The sequence below is a fragment of the Mytilus trossulus genome, chromosome 1 (genome assembly GCF_036588685.1).
Source record: "Mytilus trossulus isolate FHL-02 chromosome 1, PNRI_Mtr1.1.1.hap1, whole genome shotgun sequence".
Taxonomy (NCBI): domain Eukaryota; kingdom Metazoa; phylum Mollusca; class Bivalvia; order Mytilida; family Mytilidae; genus Mytilus; species Mytilus trossulus.
The window spans coordinates 104,672,786-104,699,601 of record NC_086373.1 but is presented as its reverse complement, the minus strand read 5'-3'; the positions used below and the strand labels follow the sequence as shown (position 1 = coordinate 104,699,601).

At 30.8% G+C, this 26,816-nt stretch overlaps 1 protein-coding gene across 1 annotated transcript; it reads left to right on the top strand.

Moving 5' to 3' along the window:
* LOC134695314 (RB1-inducible coiled-coil protein 1-like) lies at positions 1 to 26,816 on the top strand. The gene is made up of 25 exons (XM_063556542.1): positions 1 to 145; positions 2,172 to 2,278; positions 2,795 to 2,921; positions 3,428 to 3,509; positions 4,074 to 4,159; positions 4,634 to 4,749; positions 4,994 to 5,080; positions 7,864 to 8,017; positions 8,412 to 8,639; positions 8,859 to 9,043; positions 9,604 to 9,790; positions 10,316 to 10,397; positions 11,247 to 11,305; positions 12,504 to 12,604; positions 13,517 to 15,803; positions 16,342 to 16,461; positions 16,874 to 16,982; positions 17,355 to 17,448; positions 17,902 to 18,018; positions 18,545 to 18,593; positions 19,820 to 19,867; positions 20,611 to 20,672; positions 22,756 to 22,883; positions 23,803 to 23,873; positions 25,323 to 26,816. The coding sequence occupies exons 2-25, from the start codon at positions 2,211 to 2,213 to the stop codon at positions 25,506 to 25,508; spliced, it is 4,833 nt and encodes a 1,610-aa protein (XP_063412612.1). The 5' UTR covers positions 1 to 145; positions 2,172 to 2,210; the 3' UTR covers positions 25,509 to 26,816.

Genomic DNA, 26,816 nt, shown 5'->3' with positions numbered 1-26,816 from the left:
TCGAGTTCTCCAGGAATGACATATTTGTAAACATACAAGACGTCTGATCTTCACATGAATTTGCATACTTTTACCTGGAAAATATGTAAAGTTTAGACCAAAAGAATACAAGATACTATGCCAGACTTTACAGTTGTAACGAAAGGTAACAAAATTGCTTATTTTATGGTAATTTGATTACCACGAAAAGTAAAAAAATAACATCCGTAAAAACAAAAACAAAAACGTAAACAAAGCCTTTGAACCTGAACAACATAAAAGAATTTATGGTGCAATCGATTAAAGTGATGTCATTTATAAACTTGAAAATAATGTCTTTTCTAGAAAATATGATTTATATTTGGAATAATGACGTGTCTTCCTCATAACTTGTCAAATGAAAGTAGAATTGATAATTTCTGTATACATGTATATGAAATTGTCACAGTGACACAATGGTCATTGTAAAGTTTCACTGTGGATTTTAACACATTACACACATTACCTTCCTAAGCAAAACAATAGATTGTAAGTTGTATTTATATCTTTCAACTGTTTTCTCTTTGGAATGACCTTCACTGGCTTCAGTTTAAATATGTTACATAATCAAAAACATTTTGTGAAAGGTGCCAAAAAGCAAGGAAGGAACTGTCTACTCATCTATATTCCCCTGGTTTTAAGTGGAATTTTATTTCTTGATTGTTAGGAAAATCTGTATGAAGAATCTTATCACAATAGTAAAATCTGTTTCTATTTTATTTAAACGATCATTCATGGTTCTTGACTGTTTTGCCTTTTCCTTGATTAGCAACTTTAAATTGAGAGACATGTGAAATGAATGGAATTTGAACTTCATATTCTTGCATTTCATAAAATACTTTCCACTGAAAGGATGACTGTTTAACATAAATTGGCAAATTAAATTTGTTTTCTGAATTGGGAACATATTAGTGCGATATGAACATGAACCTTGTGTCAAACAGACATACTGAGTCATACTTTAAACCTGCTAAAACGTAGTCCACAAGGTAAAAGTCTACCTGTCAATATGTCACCCTACTCAGACACATTATTCCGACTGCAGCCTACCAGTAGAGGAGCAGGAAATACATATAGTATCAATTTTACAGTATTTGGCCTGGGTTGGAACCCACAACCTTCCACACTCGAGGCAAATGATCTACAATGAAACCAGAAAGGTGTATTTGCTTACATTCTTGTCCTTAACCCTTTCCTCCATGGACATTTTTTCTACACACTTGATTTGCATAGGATTTTTTCATTAAAAAAAATCATCAGTTTTAAATTATGAATGATTGGGAAAATGAATATTTCATCAATGAAATTCCAGTCAAGATATTCTCATGAACATCCTTTTCATATTGGATACAAATTTTGTTAAGTCTGATGCAAACAATTTGAGGTCAAAGCATTTCAACTGAGGTACTACACAGGCGTCAAAAGGTGTCATTATGGAGTAAAGGGAGTGGCGTCAAAAGGAGTCATTATGGAGGAAAGGGTTATGTCTTTAGTGGATAGATGTCTTATCAATGTGGTCTGTACTTTTTTGCTTCCTTGTCCTTTGAAGAATAGATGTCTTGACGGTGTGTTCTGTTTTTTAAGGGATGTCTTGTTCATGTAGTTGATGTGTCCTGTACTTGTTTAGTATCCTTGTCCTTTGGTTGATAAATGCTTTATCAATGTGTTCTGTATTTTTTTACGTCCTTGGTCTTTGGTGGATATATGTCTTGCAGTCAATGTCCTGTACTTTTTTAACATCATTGTCCTTTGGTGGATACATGTATCTATATATATAAAGATGTCATGTTTGCTGTAATTTGTTGATATTCTTTTTCTACCATCTTTGGTGGATAGTTTTTTTTGTTGTCAACCATACCCCATATCATGATTGTCAATACTTTGCCTTATTTATATATTTTATTTTAGTTTTGCATCTTGTTGTTCTGTTTAGATATGGCTACAGTTTTTTTTACAATATTTTGAAAAATATTGAAGGTGTTGATATCATTTTCATTGGAAAGGACACATGCATGTGTATGCATATTTTATGCATCATTTAATGTTACTTTGTAATGATGGTGAAAGTTGAAAAATTTATTACACAATACACACACATATACACATTTAATGAATGTAGTTTGAAATTTGATTATAAGATTTTGATATTTTAGGAGAATTACACCTGAAGTATTGACAAATAAAAAGCTACCATGTTGTATGTGTTCCATGTTGACACAGGGACTATGATGACATTTGACATGAAACTGGCAATGGAAAGGTATGTTAGATACAGATAACTATGAACAAAAAATAGTGAGGATGTCTCAAATAAGAAAATAGAAATCCATATTATTTATTGAAATTTGTTTGTGTTTAAATACATGAAGAAATATTCATTAAGAATAAGGATTTATGGTATTTTATAAACCAGTATTTGCACTTATGTAGATTGTGTCAGTTCTTGAAAAAAAGGTATATACCTAAACATAAAACTAAAGTATGGCCATTTACATGAACCACCACTGAATAGCTAGAACCATTTACATGTATATATACAAACTTTCAAATTCTGAAAAATGGCTTTAATTTTTTTCAATGATGTTTGATTTGATTTCCTTATAGCTGTAACAAAATTAAATAAACTTTGGACCTGAAAAGAGGAGGATACTTTCTGACTTTTGAATGAATGTAACGAAGAAATTTTATTTGGATGGAGTTAAATGAATATTAACTGAATTTCAAGTTGAAAATTGACAAGCCAAAGTGATTTCAATATTAAAGATAATTATTTCAGTGTGGCAAACTTGCAGCATGCAATTGCCAGAGAATATCCCATTCCAGAGGAAAAGCAAGTGTTGTTAATAAGTGGAGGAGAGAGTTTAGATCCTGGATCCACAGTTGGAAAATATCATGCTGGAACAGTAAGTTTCTACCTTTAAAATAGAATTCATACATGTAGTTAATGATTCAGTAATCTGTAAGTTATACTGTTTTTAAATCAATCAAAAGTTTTGTATTATTAGATATGATAAATACTAAATGACTTTTGTAATGGTAAAGGTTCAGTGCAAATTATATTGTTAGTACCATTTTGTAGTCAGTTAAAAGCAATTATGTATCTTATAGTTACGTAATCAAATTCAATGACACATCAAGTCAAAGATCATTATGACAAACATTTCCTTTTCTTTGACATGGTTCAAATTTTACCTTTGAACTATTTTTCTCATTAGTTTTAACTATTAAGCATGTAACTATGTATTTTGATACATGTACTTTACAATAGACATAAAGTACTTTTTGTACAGTTCTGTTTTATGCTGATTGCTCATCATGATTAGGTATCATCAAACATGCAGAAGGCAACTTGAAATGAAAAAAGAGTATATATTAGATATTTAGTTACACAATGTATTATTTATTTCAGGATACAAATCCAATTTTTCTGTTCAGTAAGACAACAATAGAATCGCTGCATCCTCCATCACCAAGTGTACACTATGGGTCAGGTATGGAAACTTTTATAGTTTGACAGTACTGTGGATTCATTATTATTTGTTGGATACCAATTTTTTGTGGATTTCGATGTTACAGGTTAAACATGTAAATTAAATTTTCAACAATTTTTTTTTCTATAAGCTTGTATGCAGACTTCCGTAAAACCACGAAATTAAATATTCAGGAACATGTAATTTTACCCTCATCAATAAAAATTAGTAATCACGAAAATGAATGAATCCACAGTATACCAGTAAACAAGTTTGTTCTTTACACTGACTGTTCACCAGTATAAACTATTTGGTTCCCAATTGGGATCTATTATAAGTTCTAATTCATACATACATTTATATTTTAAAAGCACTAAATCCCACTATAATAATACTATATGTATATATACATCCAAAATATGTAACTTAGAAAGTTATACCACAAGTTCATTGAGAAAAAAGGTCTTTGATGTTAGCAGGATTTTTGTTATTAGAATAACAAATTATTTCTGTACATGTATTTTTTTTGTGTCTGTTATAATCTTACTCAATAAGTTTGAGCCATTTTTTTATTTTTTTTTATAGATGTAGATATACAGAGTCAAGTAGAAGGATCTCTTCTGATGCCCCCAGCATATGGAACAGTGGTTTCCAGAGCACAGTTATCTTTGGTAAGGACCAAAAATTGGTTTCCCTTCTTAAACCTAAGTTTGCCTCAACCAAATGTTATAAAACTTATACATAATGCTTATCAACACAAAACACAGATCAAGTTTGAAATTTAGTGGCATCACTTTTCTGTTCATGAGTTATACTCCTTTATAAATATGAAAATTGCTGAATTTTTTGTTTCTGTTTTCTACCATTAGTTTGCCTCCACCAATTGTTATAATACTTATACACAATCCTTGTTACCACTACACACAGATCATTATGGCCAATAGAGACATTCTCCACTTATTTATTTTTTATGGTTTGAAGAACATTGAAATTAATCGAGCAATCAATAGTTGGCCCATTTTTGTAAAACTGCACATACGATATGGACAACAATTATTTTGCCTATGAATGCATTAGTTCCTATACTGGTACATGAATTAAATAAGTAAATAGTTTCAGTATGTAAAATTATCTCTTTTTCACAGCAAATTCATGAAGTAGATCATGAAGAATTGAAAGCCTGTGAACAGCTTGTTCATGATCAACATCTTCAGCAGCAAGGCTGGGCAGCAGTGGTGGCTAATTTAGAGGACATCACAAGGTCAGTGTTTTTGTAATGTTATCTACACCTATTTTCGAGTTTTGGATCAATGATATGTTTTAATCTAGATAAAATTTCAAGGTCATACATATATATAATATCCCTCATACAACATTGTGAAATGTATTTTTGTTTATAGGCTCATTACATCCCTATTTTAGGGACAACAGGACGTGTTAGAAATGTAGATGAGACATCAAAGTTATTCTTGATTTTTTATATAAAGTTTTTGTTTTTATTTCAGTGCTCTGCGACATAGATCAGAAATATTTACTGAGTCCTACAATGAATACTTAGAACCAAGAGATGATTACTTGAAAGTTCTGTCAAGGTAAGAGATGATTTATGTCATTTGTAATGTTAAAGTATGGATTATCTTACTGTTGATAACTCTAGTCTATCTCACCAATGTTCTTGCTATAGTTGGAAACTGGTTTCAGTAATATAACATTAGGTAGCAATAAACAGTTAGGAAAAAATACTAAAATTTGCCCTTATGAATTTTACCATTCCCTATTCATTGCTTTCTTGCAATATCAAGCTTACTGTTTGTGTCATATATGGGCATATGTTTGTAATCAGAATCTTCCATAGATTTTATTTCCAGTATATAAAATGGTAAAATATAATTTCTTTTTGGTGTATCCATGGCAACAATCTGCATTTATTTGTTATGAAATATTGCAAAAAGGGGGGGAAAGATGTCACATATTTTCCCAAAATTTGGCTAAAAGTAGAATTTCAATCGCTTGAAGTAATACCTTTTCTGAAACTGTGTACGTATATCATTCAGCAAATCCAATGAAAATCATATGTCTTTCGTCTCATTTTTTTGTAAAATTGTGTCAAAAACTTCGTGTAGAAAAAGAGTGTTTGTAAACAGTACATTAATTTCTGGACCGATGGCCGGTCTAGCTATGAAAATACGGACTGTCAAACAGAAAACAGCCCATAAAACATGTAAAAGATAATCTTGATGCTCTTATAAACCACCTTTGAAGGCTAAATTAGCACTCATCTGTCTAAAAATGAATTTTATTACACAATAACTTTCCTATTTGAAAAATTCACAGGGGCCATAATGCGAAACTAAACTCCTAACTGTGTATTGCTACCTTAATAGTAAATATTTTTTTCAAATTCTCCCTTTTAACTTATTTTCTGAGTTCTGCTAGCTAAAACGAGTAAAATGGCCTTTTATTTTTGAAAATTGGTTGAGTAATGAATATTTTATGAAGGTTAGCAGTTGACCCTGAAACTTGACAAAAACTGATTTTAAGAAAGGTGCCAAGTCAAAGTGTAAAATCTTGTCTCTACCTCAATTTTTAGCCAAATCTTAAAAACTCTACCTCTTTTGTCAGTTTTTTAATGTTGAATATCATAATAAGATCTCTGATGATGCAACATTGTACAAAAGTTAGCAATTTTAAGCATAAAAATGTTAATCTTTATGCTTATTGCATACAAAAGACTTGATTAAAAAAAATGGTGATAGGGAATCAATTTCTTACATCTGATTTAATTATACATTTAATATATGCCAAAATGTAACATGAAATCTTGATAAAAACAATAAATTGATATATTCGCAAGAAAAAAACCAACGCGTTCAATACTTGGGCTACTACATGCAGCCCAATCCATCAGAAGCAAGCGTTAAGCCGAGTAGTGTACAAATATAAGCCTAGTGTCAAAATGTCTAATTTTGGTTGCTAAGGACTGTAAACAATAAAATTGACACATATTGTCATTATTAAACACTTAATTTACTCAGAAGTTGATTTTGATCAATAGATTTGTGGCATGAAAAGTCTTAAATTATACAATTCTGAGCTTGGTAAGTATGCCATAAGGGAGCAATAAACAGTTAGGAAAAAATACTAAAATTTGCCCTTATGAATTTTACCATTCCCTATTCATTGCTTTCTTGCAATATCAAGCTTACTGTTTGTGTCATATATGGGCATATGTATGTAATTAGAATCTTCCATAGATTTTATTTCCAGTATATAAAATGGTAAAATATAATTTCTTTTTGGTGTATCCATGGCAACAATCTGCATTTATTTGTTATGAAATATTGCAAAAAGGGGGGGAAAGATGTCACATATTTTCCCAAAATTTGGCTAAAAGTAGAATTTCAATCGTTGAAGTAATACCTTTTCTGAAACTGTGTACGTATATCATTCAGCAAATCCAATGAAAATCATATGTCTTTCGTCTCATTTTTTTGTAAAATTGCGTCAAAAACTTTGTGTAGAAAAAGAGTGTTTGTAAACAGTACATTAATTTCTGGACCGATGGCCGGTCTAGCTATGAAAATACGGACTGTCAAACAGAAAACAGCCCATAAAACATGTAAAAGATAATCTTGATGCTCTTATAAACCACCTTTGAAGGCTAAATTAGCACTCATCTGTCTAAAAATGAATTTTATTACACAATAACTTTCCTATTTGAAAAATTCACAGGGGCCATAATGCGAAACTAAATTCCTAACTGTGTATTGCTACCTTACAACAGAACTATATATATGGTCCTTCGTTTACATTGAGTTTTAGTTTATCTAAGCTGAAAACTTTCATTCTGGCACCTAGATCAAGTTTGAATCAAGGAGTGATAATGATTGACAATAATTGAAGGTAGATTGTCTTTTATTACAAGTAATTCATTTCTTACCAGTACATGTATGATCCCTATGTAAAGTTATTCAAAAAATGATGACATGATTAATCTTGAGGCATATAATGTATGGCAAACTGTGTGATTATATAAAAATAAGGAGATGTGGTATGATTGCCAATGAGACAACTCTCCTCTAAAATTCAAGATTTAGCATACTTATACATGTTGTACTTGGCCAAATTAGCATCAGGGTGTTTTTCATCAGATTTTATAGAACAGAATGGATTGGCTAGGGACATCATGCGTTCAATTAGGACTATCCTGGCTGTATTAGTTATTACTGGTAACACTATTTACAGTTCTTTAATCACTACTTACATATGTTACAAATGTTTAGACATATATATTTTCTATTTCAGTTACAACCACTCAATACAGCCCCTGGCAATACTAGTATATAATATATTAAATGTATGTTTTCTATTTTAGTGTGGAACATTCTCTGCAGCTCCTGGCAAAGATACCAGTTCTACCTTGCCTTATAACACAATCTTCAACTGAGCTTTATGACAAATCTTCCTCCTCCTCATCATCTGGTTCATCAACATCAAGTAAAAGTCTTTTTGATTGGATCAGTTCTCAGGTTAGTGAGGTCAAATTTCAGATCAGTGTAAGTTTGTTTTGTTGCATTATTTTTTATTTATCTATTGCAGAACATTTAGATAAGATCAGTTGTAAAGTATGAATATTAGTTTAAGCATTTTATATTTGACCAGTACAATGTACTTAGTAATTATGATCTATCAATTTTACTTTTGGTTTTGTTTTCCAATAGAATTATTACACCTCTTACAATGAGAAAAAATACATTTTGGTACATAAAACAAACTTGAATTCAAAATCTGCAAATGTATGGGTATTGCTATTGAACACAAGTTCACAAATGAACAATGAGACCAACTCAAAGGATATAGATTGACAAAAACAATTACAGTTCTTGGAAACACCTTTTACATAATTACTATTTCATATTTTAGGATCCATCACATAGTCTTCATGATATGGTTGTCAAGTGTATTAAAGCAACAGAACAATTAGATGATCGAGTCCTGAATACACTTACCAAAGAAGTCCAAGAAATGTTCACACAAGTAGACAATCCTAGCATGAAAGAAGTGAAAGGTATCGAGGACCGATTGTATGGCCTGGACCAAATATTGAGTTCTGGGAAGAGGGTTGTACAGGAACAAGGTGATATGGCTCAGGTTGGTATAAGACATAAATGGTCAAGTTTATAAATCAGTTATATGTCTCAGATTTGTATCAAAGATATAGAGATGACACTGTGACCATGACAATAATTGAGTTCTAGGAGAAGATCTATAAAAACTAAAAAAAGTATACAAGAATATATACCAGTCAAATATTATGATAATGAACAGTTTAACTATCTATATAAGTATATCATTTAATTATTATTTCAGGGATTTGTACAGAATCAGAATCGAGTGAGTGCACTGAAGGATAAGTCTATACTACCAGATCTGTGTTCTAGTCATAAAAAACAGCTCCTTGTTATGGTTAACAATCACAAGAAAATACAGGAAACTAAAAAGAAATGTAAGATGGCCAAAGAGGAACTAGCAATAAATCTTCATGCAAGACTAAGGTAAGGTTAACTGTACCAGACACAAGAAAACCATGTCATCTGTACATACTACCAAAAAATAAAGAACTGAAGAAGGCCAATGGCCGAAACGTCTTGAAAAATTGGTTTATTTAAACAATGATATAAAGTATGTTCCCTATTAGAATTTTGAAAACAAGGGTTTAATTTTATATCAATTAATTACCATGTCAATTTTATGACCAATGTGGGATTGTTTAAGGCAAGCAGTTAGGTTAGGTCTTTTTCTTTTTTGATTTAGGTTAAAATGGCATACCCATGTTATGTGTCAATTTCAGACTTGGTACAAAAGGCCATAGATATAACTTACCGGTCAAGTCCTGACAATGTGACCGTTTTGGAAGCCTTGCGCCAGTAAAATGTATTGTAATAGTAATTAAGGCTTCAAAAGGATTTCAGTAATATGATTTGTTTATGTTTGTTCAGATGATCTATTGTATTGTACTAGTAAATGCTTAAAGAATATTTGTAGAGCCTGATAACAAATTATTTTGTGATATCTTGCAGATATACATTTATGAGTTTTATGTTTTTTGTTTCAGATGGGTTATGTTGGTTGAGAAGAGAATATGTGATATAGATGGTAAACTGATAATATACCATGAGAATCTGAAGAGACTGAGAAAGAGATTAGAAGTTCTCAAACAAATTCATGATGCTCCTAATATATATGCCTGTCTTGTTGTAGAGGTAGTGAGACGTAGGAGATTCTCATCAACATTTACAGAGGTAATATTTTCAGTAAATTCAAGGTTTTGGAAAATGAAAAAACTTAACAGTCACAATCATTATTGACTGCTAAAATCAACAAATTGCAATAATGTTCATGAAAATTAAATGAATTGTTTATATCTATTGGCGTAAGCTCCTTTTCAATTTTTATAAATCTTAGATTTCACATCTCTGAGTTATGGGATTTTATGTATGAAAAAAGGGGTGATTTTCCAGTTTTTGGACAATAACTCAAATGTGCTTTGAGCAGATCTCTTGAAACTTTGTTGATTGGTTTGAATTTATTAAAATAAATTCCCTTTTGTTTTGTTGATTGATTTCTGATATGACATTGTGAAGCTATTTCCTTGATTAAAAGGAGGGGATGTATCATGCACTCATGACACAGTTCTGCATTATATTATAATGGTACATGTATAATTAGATTCAGTCATTATTTCATACTTCTGTTATAAAATAAGTTAAATTTAAGCATCCATAGAAAAGATAAAATTCACAGAAAATTAATTTTCATTATCTTAGTGGGCTAGCAGTGTAGCAGAAGAATCCACACAAATCCACTCAGAAGAATATAAAAGAAGGGAAGCTTTCATCAGTCAAGTGGGTAAGTGCAGAGAAAGGAACATAGTAGTGGACCTTGTTAGAGCTATATTTGTTTATAAAATTTGAGTCTATGTAAACCATTTTCAAGTATTGTGTTACTCAAAAATTTGTTTACACATAATCAACATGAATAATGAATAAATAAGTACTTAATAACTGTACTTCAAAATTGAGCACTAATACTTGTGTTGAAGGAAACAAAACAGAAAACAAAATACTGGCACCAATAGATTGTGTTTTCTTCTGCTCAAGCTATTGATCGATAACAACAACATCTTTATGTTATTAAATAATCTCTCATTATAAACAATATTCATAAACCTAGAAGACACTCACTTCTGAACACTCATTGTGTCCTATATTACAACATGTCACAAACTAAAACTATTATTAGTCAACTAAAATCAGAATAGAAAATGCTACTGTGGATTCATTATTATTCGTTGGATACCAATTTTCGTGGGCACAGTCAAACCACGAAATTAAATATTTAACGAATGATAATTTTTCTATTGGTTTGTATGCAGACTTCAACAAAACCACGAAATTAAATATCCATGAATATGGAAGTTTTTCTTAATCCACGAAAATTGGTACCCTCGAAAATAAATGAATCCACAGTATTACAAAATAAATAAATGTATGAGTAATCAAACGTAGACCATTTATATAAAAAAAAAATAGAAAAACTATGCAATTATTTTGTTTACTGCAGACTGGTCCAGTATAAGTGGTCATACTATCTGTTGGAAAATATCTGAAAAAACAATTTAAACTCTTCAGTCTCCTGATTTGTTTTTAGAAAAGTAAATTATGCTAGTCATTGTCATGACAAATGTTTATTTTACAGGTCGACATTTCTTACAGACACTATTTACTGGTTTGGATCCATTTTCATCCAATTTTGCAGTAAGTTTATCATCATGCAGTAAATGACACATAGTGGTATCATGTTAACTATGTGGATCAACTGTGTTGGAACCATCTGCATTGATTATATAAATATTTCATATCACAGCAACCCTTAAATGTTTTAAGTATCCTTAATTATGTTATCTTCAAAACTTCATCAGTTGGTACGTAAGTTAATCAGTCCTCTGTCAATTTACCGTATTCGGCCGTGTATAGTACGCATTTATGTATAGTCCGCACCCCCTTTGCATCCCCTTAAAATCGAGAAAAAAAGTTTTGTGATTAAACAAAAAAAAAAAAAATAATTGTAAAAGTCTAGTTCACTGTAAAAATCCATTGAAAGACACCTATTCTCCATGTATTTTATAAAAAAAAAAAAATTATGTTTTATCTATTTCATAAAAAAATGAAATGGTAGAACTTTTCATCAGGTAATTAATATTTAATAATTTTATATTTTATATAAGTAGTTATTAATCAAAAGATTCATTTTAAAATCAACATTTGTCTAAGTATGTCCAAGCTGATATATAATATAACAGAAATAAATTGAATATTATGGAACAAAAGAAAACAGAGATCAAACATTTATCTAAATTAATTAGCAATAATCAAAATTTTAAAACTATTTAATCTTATATAATCTTTTCATTGATCATGTTGTTTTATTGCCTGGGATTATAATATTTAACACCTGTCAAAACTTGACATCATTATTTAATTGCTACACACCCATACATAATCCTTAATTACCTCTCTTGATTACCTATGCAGGATGTCACACCTTTACTTTTAATAATCAATTTTGAAAAGAAAAGTTAAAAAAGAATAAAAGAATAAGAATTAAATGAAGTAAATACAATAAACATCTCCAATATACATTGTTAATGCAGAAAAAACGAAATTTAAAAAATTTTTTTTTTTTTTTTTTTATAAATTTCGAAAACCGTCTATTGTTGTGTATAGTCCGCACCCCTTGTACAAACTACATATTTAAGGAAAAAAAGTGCAGACTATACATGCCGAAATACGGTAACTTGTTTTGTCATTTCAATTTTACAGAATTTTAATAGGCCAAACAATAAAAGATCTTTGTTTGTTCTGAATAGCTGTAAAATATCTTTTGTTACTTTTCCTGATTGAAATACAATGAAGGGTGTACAAAATGTTTAACCTAACATTATTTCTTCCTTAGGTGGAGCCACCAGCAGCAATAGACCAGGAACTTCCAGCTATCACAGAAGATGATATAGAAATGTTGAAACATTCTGTCCCTGAATTATCAGAACTCTTAGTGTAAGTGTTATAGGAAGATGTGGTATGAGTGCCAATGAGACAACTCTCCATCCAAAGTAACAATTTATAAAAGTAAACCAATATAGGTCAATGATTGGATGTCTGTTCATGTTTTTTCTCCTAGAGAAAGTCATCTGTATTTGCTGATATTTTCATTCAAGTCACTCTATTCATAAAACTGTTTCTGAAGTCACTTATATTTTGGTGGATACTTAACTTTTTGGTTTTGACAAATTCTGGATGCAAGTCAATATGAAATTAGTGTTTTTTCTTAAACGCTCAACATATTCTAACTGGTCTTTATGAAGCATCTGTCAAAACCATAATAAATAATTTGATTCATATGTCTTTTTTCCATTGACTTCTCATAAAAAAAAACCAACATTCATTTCATATACATATTTAAAAAGGATTGATTATAGAATTTTTGCATATTTTGCTTAAAAGTAGTCAATGTCATGCTATTTTCATAATTATAATTTATATTTTAGGTTACTGTACTTGTGTCACGCTACAGGGTGTGCATTATTCTTATATTTAGCAAGGATTATACATAGAAAAAGCTTAATAATGTGGTTGAATCATAGAACTTAAAATGAATTAATATGAAAGATAGCACATAAAATAACTTTTTCAAATAAAATAAAAATATATGTGATGAAATAACAGTACATTCTTTTGTAAAACTAACAACTCATTTTTAAAAAAAAAACCATTCTGGTCTTGTAAACTTTTGTTTGTTTATAATCTTCAAGTAAATAGCCTCTTTACATGAAATATGTTGATTGCAGTAAAATGCTATATGATCATGTGCATTCATTTAGGATCAAAGATGTAGAAATTTGCTCAAAGAAAAAAAAACTTGGTTCAATAGTAAATATATTTGACTTGATGTGCTTCCATATTTTTCAGGGTTCCAAAAGAGAGCAATAAGATAATGAAGAGTCACTGGGGAGTATTAACATGTACAACTAACAAACCACAAACACCAAAACCATCCTCACTAGCCACATCAGAAATAGAGATTATACATAGTTATGATGACCGATTCTATACAGCTGATCACACAGAATTATCCTTAGGTGATCAGGTTGCAAGTAGTGAACTCACTTCTAACTTATTAACAAAATCTGATATAGGGGTCACAAGCCCCACAGAGAGAACAGAATTTATAATGCCCAAAAGTCTTTCAGAAGAATTAACAAAGGAAATGCAAGAAACAAGTCGTAAGAAATTATTGGAAGAAAGTAATATGGCGAGTGGTTCTAAAAAAACTAGGGAGGTTAATAGATCAGTTGTACCTTCAGGTGCAGGGGAGGTGTCTGGAACTTCCACATCATCCGGTGAGCAGATAAAATCAACAGAAAGTGAATCTTCCTCATGTGCTCCAGATAGAAGTACATCAAGTTCACATTCAGGGAAGAAAAAGTCAAGTGTGCCATGTACTTCTCCAGACCTTGGAACGTCCCAGGAATTTACTACTGCAGACTTCTATATAGAAGATTCTATGCCTTCTTCTATGGGAGGTTCTCCTTCTAGTGCTAACATAGAGGACAAGTCTGAAAAACAATTGGAAGATAAAATAGAGGAACCTGAACTGTCTGTCTATAAGACAAAATTAGCTTTAACAGAAACAAAACTGAAAAATTTAAGAGATTTTGTTTCCAATTGTTTTCCAGACTTGAAGCAAAGATTTAAAGATTTTGAAACAAGCATTAACTGTGATAGATCTAAATTTTCTGAGGATTTAGAGAAAACAAAAGAAAAAGTGATTGAAATTCTCCACATATTTGACATACAGCAACAGAATATTAGCAAGTCGAATGTGGAGAAGCTTGGACAAAATCATTCTGAAGAGACAAATAAGCTTCATCAAGAAATTGCTGAATTGAAAAATAAAAATTCAGAAATTGAACAGTTGTTAGCTGAGGCTAAGCAAAGTACTCTTATGGAAAAGGAAAGTTTACAACAGAAATCAGATGGTTTGCAGAAAAAAAATCAGGAAATGACAGGTCAGTTAGAGTTGGCTAAATCAACTGAACTTAAATTGCAAAGTGATGTGCAAAGCTTGACAGAGACATTAGAAAGTCATGATTCAGAATTTAAATCAAAATCAAAAGAATCTGAAGTAAAATACAAGGAAATGGAATCTAAATATAAACAGGAACTTACAGAAATGTCTCAGCAACACTCTCTAGAAATGGAGGTAGAATTGGACAAAGTTAGGTCTGATTTAAAGGATCAAATGGACCAATTAGAAACAGAGGCCAAAGCTCATGAGGTAGATACACAGAAACTTCAAAATGATCTTTTATTTGCTGAAAAGGAAAGAATAAAATTAGAAGAAACTTTAGCAACTCAATATCAGACGGAAAAAGATAGCATTAAGTTGATACTGACTGAAGAATTTTCTGAAAAATTAACTAAAGAGAAAGAACAGTACTCACAAAACATGAACGAATTAACAGGAAAACTAGAAAAAGATTATGAAATTAAAGTTATTGAATTAAGGGAACAACTTGTGAAGGTTAATGCAGAAGGAATAAACAAAATTCAAGAAGAGATGAAAGAGACTTTTGACACTTCTTTGACAGATTTAAAAGAAAAAAATGACAATGAAAAAAAGACTCTGGCTGAGCAACATAAGAAAAAAATAGTGGAATTGGAAGATTTGCATAGTATTGACCTTATGAAATTAAATGAAGAATTCAATATATGTAAGTTGGAACTTGAGGAACAATTAAGATTATATACAGACAAGGAGATGAGAGAGGAAGAAGTTCAAACAATCCCGGTGGATAAAGTTGATTGTGCCATAGTAACTGATGTGTTATCTTGTAGGTCTGTGGCTTTACAAACAGAACCTACTGTGTTAAATAGTTTGACAGAGAGTCAATGTCAAACAGAGTTTACTGCAATCAGTATAAATACACAAACTGAAAGTACATTGAAACCTGGTGAAACTCAAACTGAATCAAGGGAGCTAATCCCAGGTTCAACACAAACTGATCTAAGGGAGGTAATTCAGGTAGAGATGCAGACAGACAGTTGGGTTGGTGTGTTAGGTGTGAGTTCTACAGAGGTGGAGGAGAAGAGTGTTCAGACAGAGATAATGGAATGTGTTCAGTCAGATTGTCAGACAGAGAGACAGGAAACATGTGATCAGGAATGTCAGATTATAGATGACACACAATCAAAGGTTAGTTTTTATTTATTCATTGATTATTGTTGCCTTCTCTTTTAGCACTTTGTAGTTTGTGACCACAACTTCTTCTTCTTTTTTATCATTGATCAGATTTTGATGAATCATTAAGATATTTTAAGAACCTTATGGGTTTAATAGTGTCCTGATTTTTGGAAGTTTCTTACAGCAAAATATAGACCATGTGACCATCTTTTGAATGGGTAGGCATTACATATTTTCAATGCTCTCCATAATTACTTACTGGATTTCAGTAAAGCTTTCACAGAAACTCTCTGAAATAGTGCACAATATTTAATTTTTTTATCTAAATCATTTGTTCTTTTGAGTAAAATTACTAATATTTGATATCTTTCTCTTTAGTCTTGATGGGTTTTGGATAAAAGTTAAAATACAAACCATTGTCACAATAAATACATACATTTGTATCTGAAAAGAACAGATATGATTAATATTTAAATAAGATGTGGTATGATTGCCAATGGGACAATATTCCAACAGAAACCAAATGATGTAGCTGTTTTTTTTATTTTAGAAAATAGCTGAGATTCAGGAAGAACATCAAATGGAGATAAATAAGTTAGTCAGTAAATTAGAGAAAGACAAGGAAGAATCGTGTATGTCAATGAAGACCAGTTTGATAGCAGAAAGACAGGTAAGGTGTTTAGGAGGTATACACTTTATGATATTCTTCTGCACCATTAAGTTGTAAGTAAACACAGAAAACAAGTTAGGGTGATATAACATTCACCTTGACCATCCAACACTTGTCCTTCTCAGGTATTGCTGATAAGAACACTGCTTTTTGGTCAGAACCTCTGTCAGAATCCTACTTCCTATTTACATATATTCTTACCCACAAGTAGGGAGTATGAATATCATGATATGAATAAAAAAACATGTCTGACAGATTTAAAATAAAACATTAGTTGATCCCTGTGTTCCTCATAGGTAGTCAAAGGTAGATATTGAGCAAGTTAAGGTAGCAGAGATATTTGTGGGTACTTGGTTCACTTAAAATCATGGAAATAAAAAGTAATTGTATAAATATTTTATTTGTATTGCAGGTTTCATTTAATGAGGCTGTCAACAAAGTCTCCAGTGGAAAAGATTCTATAATATTGGAACTAAGAGAGAAAGACTCTTCTTCAACTGAGAAACTGAGAGTAGCTCAAGGTTTGTTTTTTACTCAGGATTGAAACTGGAAGTCACTCGAAAAATGTTAGCCTCAAGTAATAAAAAGCTTTTTACAGAGGTTACTTAATTGTAGTAAAGTTGAAAGAAATTTACACTTACCCTTGTTAGAAAGTTATTTCTCTGGTAGATATTAAGCCATGAAAATCAACTTTGATATTTGTTTAGTCTAAAGTCCAACTCTATGTAGGGAATTGAAAAACATAACATTCATATGCTTTTGAACAGATGATGTAGTTTTTATTGTGAAATTAAGTGTTATCCTGAAACTGAAATGGTAAACATTGATAGAACAAAATATTATGTAACTTTGCAGTAATTGTCAAACCTGTAATAAGCAGTGTTTACTTTTAGAAACAATAGATAAACTTGTTGAAGAAAAGAGTAAAGTTGAAGACATAAAGACACGTGCAATGGCTCATCTCAGTGACAAAGAAAGGGAGTTTACGTAAGTATCTAAACATAATACACTCACACATAGTTCATCAAGAAAAAGATGGGTTAAATACCAAACTGGCTTTATACAAATTATTAGATACACACAAACTAACAGGGAACGATGTAAACATCAACTATTTAGTGATAGTTAATTGCTAAGTCAAAAGGTATAATTCCCTTTCATTTGTAAGTTGTCTTCTGAGTAATTAGAAGGAAAGAAGCAGTCTCTTGTATAACTAGTACCCTTAAAATAAAAAGCAAAAAGAGTTCAAAGAAAACAAGTTGAGTGCTTCGAAAACAAGGTGCATTATTGCATTTTTCATCTGTCTTTTATTTGTTTTTTTAAAGGAAAAGTAACATACATTTCTTAAAATCTTTTGCACTGCAAGATTTACTCTTCATATTGTGTGTCACAATGTTCCTTTTAGCGACAAGTTCATATTTTGAAATTGTGAAATTTCAGTGCTTCTAAAAGATCACTTGAAGATGATGTGGCGATGTTAAAACAACAGCTAGTTCAATATCAGCAGCAAATACAGTCCATGTCTTTGTCATCAGCACCTTCAGTTATGGATATCAGGTAAGTAAATAAGTTATAAATGAAAATATGTGCAGGCAAAATAAAACTTTTAATTTTTGTTTATGTTATTAAAATGCTTGATTTTCATATGAAAGGGAAGAGAAAAATCTGTATTTGTTAAAAACATACTGCAGTTTTTACGAATAAAGATTCAAATTGTAATTTTTTGCTACTGAAATAAAGAACATTTTCAGCTTCATATGTCTCTTGCAAGCTGGTATTTAAGGAGAATCAGAAATTGTTAAATACTTGGTAAATACTTCAATAAAAACAGTCATAAATTCTGGAGAGTGGTATTGGGATTTAAAACAACTTGTTGCAATACCATTTGATGCCAAAATCAAGAGTTATCAAAAGTGGTCATTTCAATTAAGAGGAAACAAATTTTTAAATGCATAAAATGTTGATAAAGCCTTCAAATTTCTGTAACTGTCCTCGAAATATAATTGATATTTTCACATTTACAAACATTTCATGTTAATTTGTTCATTGTTCATACAGTAATTAAGCTTTTGTTATATTACAGTACACTAGAGGATATAGAATCCAAGTCAAAAATATCAATGTTGGAAGAGGTGAGAATATGTTTCACACAAATTTTATTCTAAATCAAAGTTCAGATCTCTCATTTTTTATAAACAATCTCTTGGTTCAGAGAAAGACATGTACACATTAATTGTTTCAAATTTTTCATATCAGGGCCTTTTATAATCAACTAGACAGTATGTTTGTTGTGCACCACTTAGGGGCAATATGTTTTTTTTTGGTTTGTGTGTTTTTTCATCCCAATTCAGTTTAAAGTTTTTGGTCAAGGAATATTTTGATGAAGTTGAAGTCCAATCAACTTAAAACTTAGTACACATGTTCTCTTTGATATAATCTTTCTAATTTTAATGCCAAATTCTAGTTTGTACCCCAATTTCACAGTCTAACATAGAAAATGATACTTTGATTGGAGCATCTGTGTACTATGGACACTTTTATTTTTTTATTTAAAAGGACATATGGTTGCCTAAAATTGCTTACATCCACTTCATTTGAACTTTGGTGCCTAGTTGTCTCATTAACAATCATACCACATCTCCTTATTTTTGTATGAAACTATATTTTGTTTATGTTACCAATTTGTTGTAGGTATTTCAAAAAGAAATAAGCAATTTTAAAATGTTAAACCCCCTTAAAGTTAGGTATTGTGGTATGATTGCCAATGAAAGAACATACATCATAGACCAACTATAGGTCACTGCACAACTTCTAACAATTAGTAAAACCCATACCCTTATTGTAAGCTTAAAAGGCTGTGACTTTGACAAAATGTAAAACCATTTGTTGTACGGTACAACAATGGGAATCAATATTGATACACAGTAACTGAAGACAACAACTAAATTACTGGCTTCTGACTTAGGACAAGAACATTCAGAATGTGATGGTGTTAATCATATTTGTGAAAACTCAACTCTTCTTCTTACCTGAAACACTGGTGTATATCAGTTGAAGAAGGCTTGACTCATCAGATCGACACATACAAAAAAAAACAACAATCAAATGACTTCTTACAGTTACAGATTTTTTATAGACTATGTTATGAATTGCTGTCTAATTCTTTCCTATTTATGCTTTTGTGGCCTGGGTTTGCATTTTTAATAAGTCTATTTTAATGTTTGAAAATTGAACTGTTTTAGTTATTAAAGTACTATGACAGATGCAGTGTTATAAAATATATGCATATCATATAAGGTAAACATAAGAACATTACATCAAGTCAGCTTAATATATTGAAATTACTGTTTTATTACAGGAAGTAAAACTGAAGGAAGAAGAGATAACTAGAATGGAACTGAAATTGGTTAGTAGCTAATATTGTATTTAAAAAATCCAAACACTTCCTACACATTAAATACAATCATGAGGACTTTGCATGGTTTGAAAATTTAAACCATTTGATTAACATTATTAATCATTGATTTTTATGCCCAAACTTCATACACCTAATCGATATTTATTCCATTCCAGATAAGTTCTAAAATTACTCAACTTTTTCATCCAGTTGAAGCTATCTGGGACCCTGTTTAAACAATTCACCATGCATGATACTTTTTAATGAGACCTGTTTAAACTACCATAAAAACTTCAAACAAAATATTTTTTAATTCAATTTTAATTTTCGAAAAAAGTGGATCATACTCTATTAAAGTTTTTTATAGATCTTGCATCTGTCCATTCTTTTGTTCATCCGTCTTTCCATCTGTTTGTCTGTCCCGCTTCAGGTTAAAGTTTTTGGTCAAGTTGATTTTGATGAAGTTGAAGTTTGAACAACTTGAAACTTAGTACACATGTTCTCTATGTTATGATCTTTCTAATTTTAATGCCAAATTTCACGGTCCACTGAACATAGAAAATGATAGCGGGAGTGGGGCATCCATGTACTATGGACACATTCTTGTTAGTGAATATAAGTTTAAAACATTAACCATGCTATTTGGAAATTCATCCTGTTAAAATGAATTATTTAAAATTTGTAGGTCTTGAAGGTTATTGATGCAAATGTTGCATATATTAATAACTATATGTATGTATTGTGTTTTACAGTCTGAAATTACCATGACAGCAAGTACTAGGTCTGTTGTTCAAGACAAAGTATCTATTACAAGGTATGCTATATGTTACAATAATTCAAAAAGTATTGAATAAAGATTTAAAATCCTAGACCATGGTGTATAAACAAAGTATAAAAGGTAAAAGAATTTAAGAAATAATTGATGCAAGGTATACTTTATTGTACAAGTAGTTTTAAACATGGGTAGGCATAAGGGCTAAAATACCACTAATATAATGCCTACCCATGTTAAAACTACAAAAATTGTACCTTGCATCAATTATTCCTATTCTGATTAGGACTATTAAGGTAATTTCAATGTCTTATTTGTATAAGTGTAAAGCGTTTGTGTAGGCGCTTCCATGAACCTCCCATTTTTATTTGTAAACAATCAGATGACTGGCAATGTGTTTTTTCCAGAGGGAGACATTTTGAACAGCCACTATGGATGTTGTCATATCTAGGTGAAATATATCAATTGCCAATTGAAACGAATTGTAGTCAAAATATAACAACATATGCATCACTAAAGAGTTTGAAAGTGTTAAAAGTTAATGAAATATATAAAATGCTTGCCAATTTGATAAAATTCATGTTTCTGCTTTAGTCAATATACGCATTTGCAAACAAATTTTATTGGATTTGTATACATGGGTTTATTTACAAAAGCAAGTCACATTAGAAATAAGAAGGATTGTTTTTTATCATGTGTTAATTGACCATGATATACAGTCATTAATTTGTATAATTTTTGCCAAAGTTATAGGTCTTTTAATTTTCTTAAGTTTTGCCGGCAGTTATTACAGGAAGTCTTTGACCACTTTTGGAACACCATGATACAATAACACCTTTTGACCACAACTTTTCTGAGACATTTGACAGAAAGCTTTCATGATTTTAAACATTGTTTACCTTTCTTGATCATCATTTTGGAGTGGAATCACAACATTTTTTTAGCTTATTGTAACACAACACTTTGTGAACACATCTCTAATACAGTTTTTAATAGCATAGCTCATCTTAGAATTTTATGATAAAATTATACTGAAAATACAAAAAAAAACCTTAAAAAATCTCAAAAGTGTGAGACCAAATACAAGGCCTTTTGATTCCTTGTCCATTGTATACAAGTGTATATTAACTGAACTTTGAAATAAATCACTGTTGTTTTGTTTACTGATTAATGGTAACAGCATACATAAGATATAACAAAGAGTGATGTATTATTGCGAAGCCTATCAAAGTTTTCCACAGATTCACCTGCAAGTTACCTGTCCATTTAAACTTTTGGCAGTTCTATTGTCCCATCTAACAAATACAACACCTTTTGTTCTCTGTTTAGTTTATTCAATGGGACCTTTAAATTTCTTGCAAGAGAAATCAATCACCTGATTACCTGAACAAAAAATTGAACTGTCAATGATGGAAATACATGTACAAATAAGTAATTATTTAACTGCATGTGATGTTGTATTTATTCAATCAATAACACATTATCAATTTGTTTGATATAAACACTGATTTAAAAATTAAAAGTTGATTTCTGATCAAATTTCAACATTTTACCTATTAAAATTTGCTATTTTTTAGTCTTATTCACAAATAAAAACTTAAAATGATAATGTTTAAATAAAGGTCTTCATATATGTATTCTTTATAACTGAAGAACCATGAAAAACATGCAGATTCTTTGAAACATAAATGCATGCAGTACTTAAAAAAAATCAGAAATAAACTTTTTATAATTAAATCAGTGCTTATGTTGAATAGATTGAATATATATTATTGATATTGAATAAATATTGTATCACATGCAGTTTATGTGAGTTTATACATGTATTTCAATCAACAAAGAAGATATTTTTTTGGTCAGGCAAATTAATCAATGAGTGATAGATTTCTCCTAGAAGAAATTTAAATGTCCAAGTGAATAAACTACACAGAGAACAATAGCTATTGTATTGATTCAATGGGACAGGTAAACTTGCAAAAGTTTAAATACCTTGGTAAAGAGCAGACGACTCTGTGGAAAACTTTCATTTGGTTCGCTATAACACACGGGTTAAAAGATTCAGTCCTAATGTGTTTCAGTTTGTCAGATTTCCCTGAATTTTTATCAGTATGTTATTTTATTATAGTTGCAGCACTGGTGATCTGGCTCTCTTCTGTTTGGATGAACGACATGACCAGTATGTTGTGTTTACTATTGGCAGCACACTTCACTTTCTACACAGTGATTGTATAGAACCCTTAGGTTTACAAGCAAGTAAGGACAGTTTATTTGAGAACTCATAAATGATGTTGATTGTTTTCTTTTTTTCATTTTGTCATGTTGAAGTCTTTTATAGCATACTATATGTTAGGGGTTGAAGGACATACAGTATCCCTTACTTGATTACATAGTCCTTTAGTCACTGATGGATAGTTGTCTCATTGGCAATCATACCACATCTCCTTAAAAGATCTTAAAAATTTACTGTCTTGAACTATTCAAATTTCATTCATCAATAGATCAAAATTTGGGGTTTTAGGGAAACATTTGATTTTCTGGGGAGACAGGTGTGGGCATAGGAGTTTGGGGGGGGGGGGGGGTATGAGGGGGAGGACAATTAAAAAAACATGGCCTGGTAAAAGCTGGAAAAATAGACAGATTTGAAATGAATATTCTGTATCACGGAATGCAGAATAAATTTGGATACAAATATATGTAAAAATGAAAATAAATTTCCAAGTGGCAAAGCTACTGGAAAGAAATAAACATGCATAGGATTTTTCAGTGGTCAAAGTGACAATTTTAGTATTTTTGTTTCTACATATTTCCCTAAAAAATTGACATTCAGACATTGCAAACAGCTCATGGGGGTTTGTTGGAAAACATGAAAATCTTACATTGAGTTCAGAATAGTTTTATTTCAGTTTAGTTTCCATGACAAAAGTTCAGCAAAAATAGGATTTCTTTGAGGGTTAAAATTGTATCTCTTTATGGCAACTTAAATTTGAATGCTTAGTCACTTCACTAAAGTAAATAATAGAAGCCAGGTCATTTTTGGCTGATTTTTTTAAAACCCAAACTTTTAAGTAGTAGGGGTATAGTTTTAGACCTCTTTGTTTATTATCACTGATAATATTTTGGACAAAACAGGCGAACAAATATTTTAATTCCGTTTTTCAAATTTTGTTTACAGATCCCAGTGAAAATAGGAAATCTTGGGTGTTGGCAGAAATAACAGATAAAGAGTATTGTCAGGCAAAAAAGGTAAATTTATCTATGATATAAAGCTCTGATATATAACATGACAAAAGCTAGGACTTTTAAAACGGCATTCTTGTTGATCTATAAAAAATCTGTTTCCCTGAACTCTGCTCATGTTGTAAAGTTAAAATTGCTCATTTACCAAATACCCATCTTCCCTCGCCAAGGGTTACAATCCACTCCCGTTCTCTTCACTCTTGGCAGATTGAGCCAACATTTGTGAAAACAATGTTGGGCCATTTATCGGAAGATTAAAGTCACGCCCATTCCAAATACAGTATTCTTGACCAATGGTAGCACTTGAACTCTTCAATTTGGAGGTAAAAACATGGTAGCGTCTAGAACCTACACACTTGATAAAGCTTGAAACGAAAATATACGTCAACATTCATGCATTTGTGCATGAAACATACACAGGAACTTTTTTAGTATGTTTATAGAATGTAAAGACTTGTTGCACAATAAACACGTGGCAATTGTTTACAAACACTTTCTACATTTACACCTGATCATGTTAAAGGCGCTTTTTGATTGGATGCAGCGAGTTTCAACTGCAACCAATAAAAATCCTTACCTTGTGTCTCTGAAATTTTATCTCAATCCACCAAGGGTGAAGAGAACCGGAGTGGATCGTAACCCTTGGCTAGCAAAGATGCCAAATATGATAAACAGAATATTAGCAAATGTTTTTATAGATATAAAAATCTCATGAAATTTACCATATTTTCTTTGTTATAAAATATTGAAAAGAGCCATTATATTATCTTTTATTTTGTTTGTCCTCTAATATGGAGTGAAGCAGTAAAAATAGTAAATATTAAATAATTCAGTAAATCCTGTAGAATCTAGAATCCTAATTTATAGTGTTTTTAGTAAAGTTCTGGATCATACTAGAAATTTAGTACATTCTAGAATTCTCCTAGTATATATCTAATTTTACTGGTAGATTTTGATATTCTGAAGTGTACTAGGAGGATTCTGATTCCAATTTGTACGATAACAAATCTTTGAACTCAATTATGAATGTGTTGTACAGTTTTTCTATTAAAAAAGTAATCATTAAACATCAAAAGTTATAGGGGCTTAGGTGGACGAGTTATCTTAAGACGAACTAGTGTATCACTAGCCAGTTAGCAATGAGGTTGTGAGTTTGAATTGAGCATGTGGCATGTGTGCTGAACTCCTATCATATTTAACTAGAACTGTCAGTTTTCTTACCAAAGGGCGTTGGTTCTGTCTTGCACTACAACTTTTTCATCAATAAAAACTGACCACCACAAAGGTGTTGAAAGTGGCATTAAACACCAACCAATTAATCAATTAAAAGTTATTTAGGCAAATGAAACATTGTTGTTATGATCTTTGATTTAAAACAAAGTGTAGGATGTTTACCTTCACTTCAATTGTTTTCATTTTATACTGAAATTGTAATGCTTCAATTGTATTTTTTAGTCCCAGAATAGATTCAAAGTTCCTATAGGCACCAAGTTTTATCGAGTAAAGGCAAAACCATGGGCAAGAGATTCATCACCAAGAAAGGGAGATTTACTGCCTGGAACTTTATCACCAAGAAAAGGGGACTCAGCATCTGGATCTTCATCACCAAGAAAAGGGCACCCTGCTTCTGGATCGTCATGACAACAGCTTAACTATAGAATTCATTAGTTATAGAAATCAAGTGTTCATAAATTTAGGGATTTAAAAATAATCCCTGACTTATTAAAGAATACAAAGACTTTCATCTTTTGTATATTGGGCTAATTCTGCTATAACAATCGTATGTTTCTGAGTTTGACTAACAAACTATTATGTCAAGTAAATTTATTTATTTGACTTTCATCTTTACAAGTAAAATTGAATTTAAATTTATTAGCTGCTTATGAAACTTTTCATCAGAATGACATTTATTAGTTTGAAATATTTATGAACTTGACAACAACTCCAATATTTTTCATGTTAATTTACCATCATACAAGTCAAAACTTGAACTTCTGTATTTAGAATTCCCCCGTTTGATGTGAATATGATATGACCATCTTAACACACTAATTTGTACACTGCTATGTGATTTTTTCAATATAGATTTTATTATTCCTTGCTGTAACTTAAAAATAAAATGATGGCATTCATTCATTACAGTGAATTGATGACCACTAAAAAATGGTGGAATAAATCAAATTGATTTATGTCAAGCAACCACTAAAAATGGTTTTTCAATGTGATATACTTACAATTTTATATGTTCATGTGATTTACTTCAAGTGAACACTAAAAACTGGATGTTTTTAATTATGATATTTATATTTTCATCAGTATCAAATATTTGTGAACACTTGATTGATAAAATTTCCATATCTGTGATGGCATTAAAACACAAAGAGTTGTAATCACTACACTTTGGTTGTTGGATGAATGATTTATTTTTTGTTTACTTGTTTGTTAAGTTTGTCATTTGTTTCATTGTCTTGTGTTGTTTTTTTGTTTTTTAGTTTATGCACATTACCCAGGGATGTTAATTGATTTAAGTGTGAATTTTACCATATTAATCATAGTTACATCATTACATGTTACATGTTCTTTTAGTTGTCATAAAACTTTTATGATGATAAGATCTTGAAGAGGTCTCAACACGAAACATGAACAGGAGATTTTTACACTTTTCTTTTTAATGTGACAAGTTTGAAAAAATATGCATGAACTAGAAACATGTAATTGATAAAAAAAATTGAAAAATGTTTTACTAAAAAAATAAACTTTTGATGCAATATTCCCTTTAAGAACCTCTTGTAACAGTGGCAGATCTAAATGGGGGGGGGGGGGGGGGGCTTTTATTCTGACGATCAATGCATTTGAATGGGGACATATAGTTGGAACTTGGAACCCCCTCTTTATCCTGGATTAGGAATTCCTCCTTTTATAAACGGCTGGATCTGCCACTGTGTCACT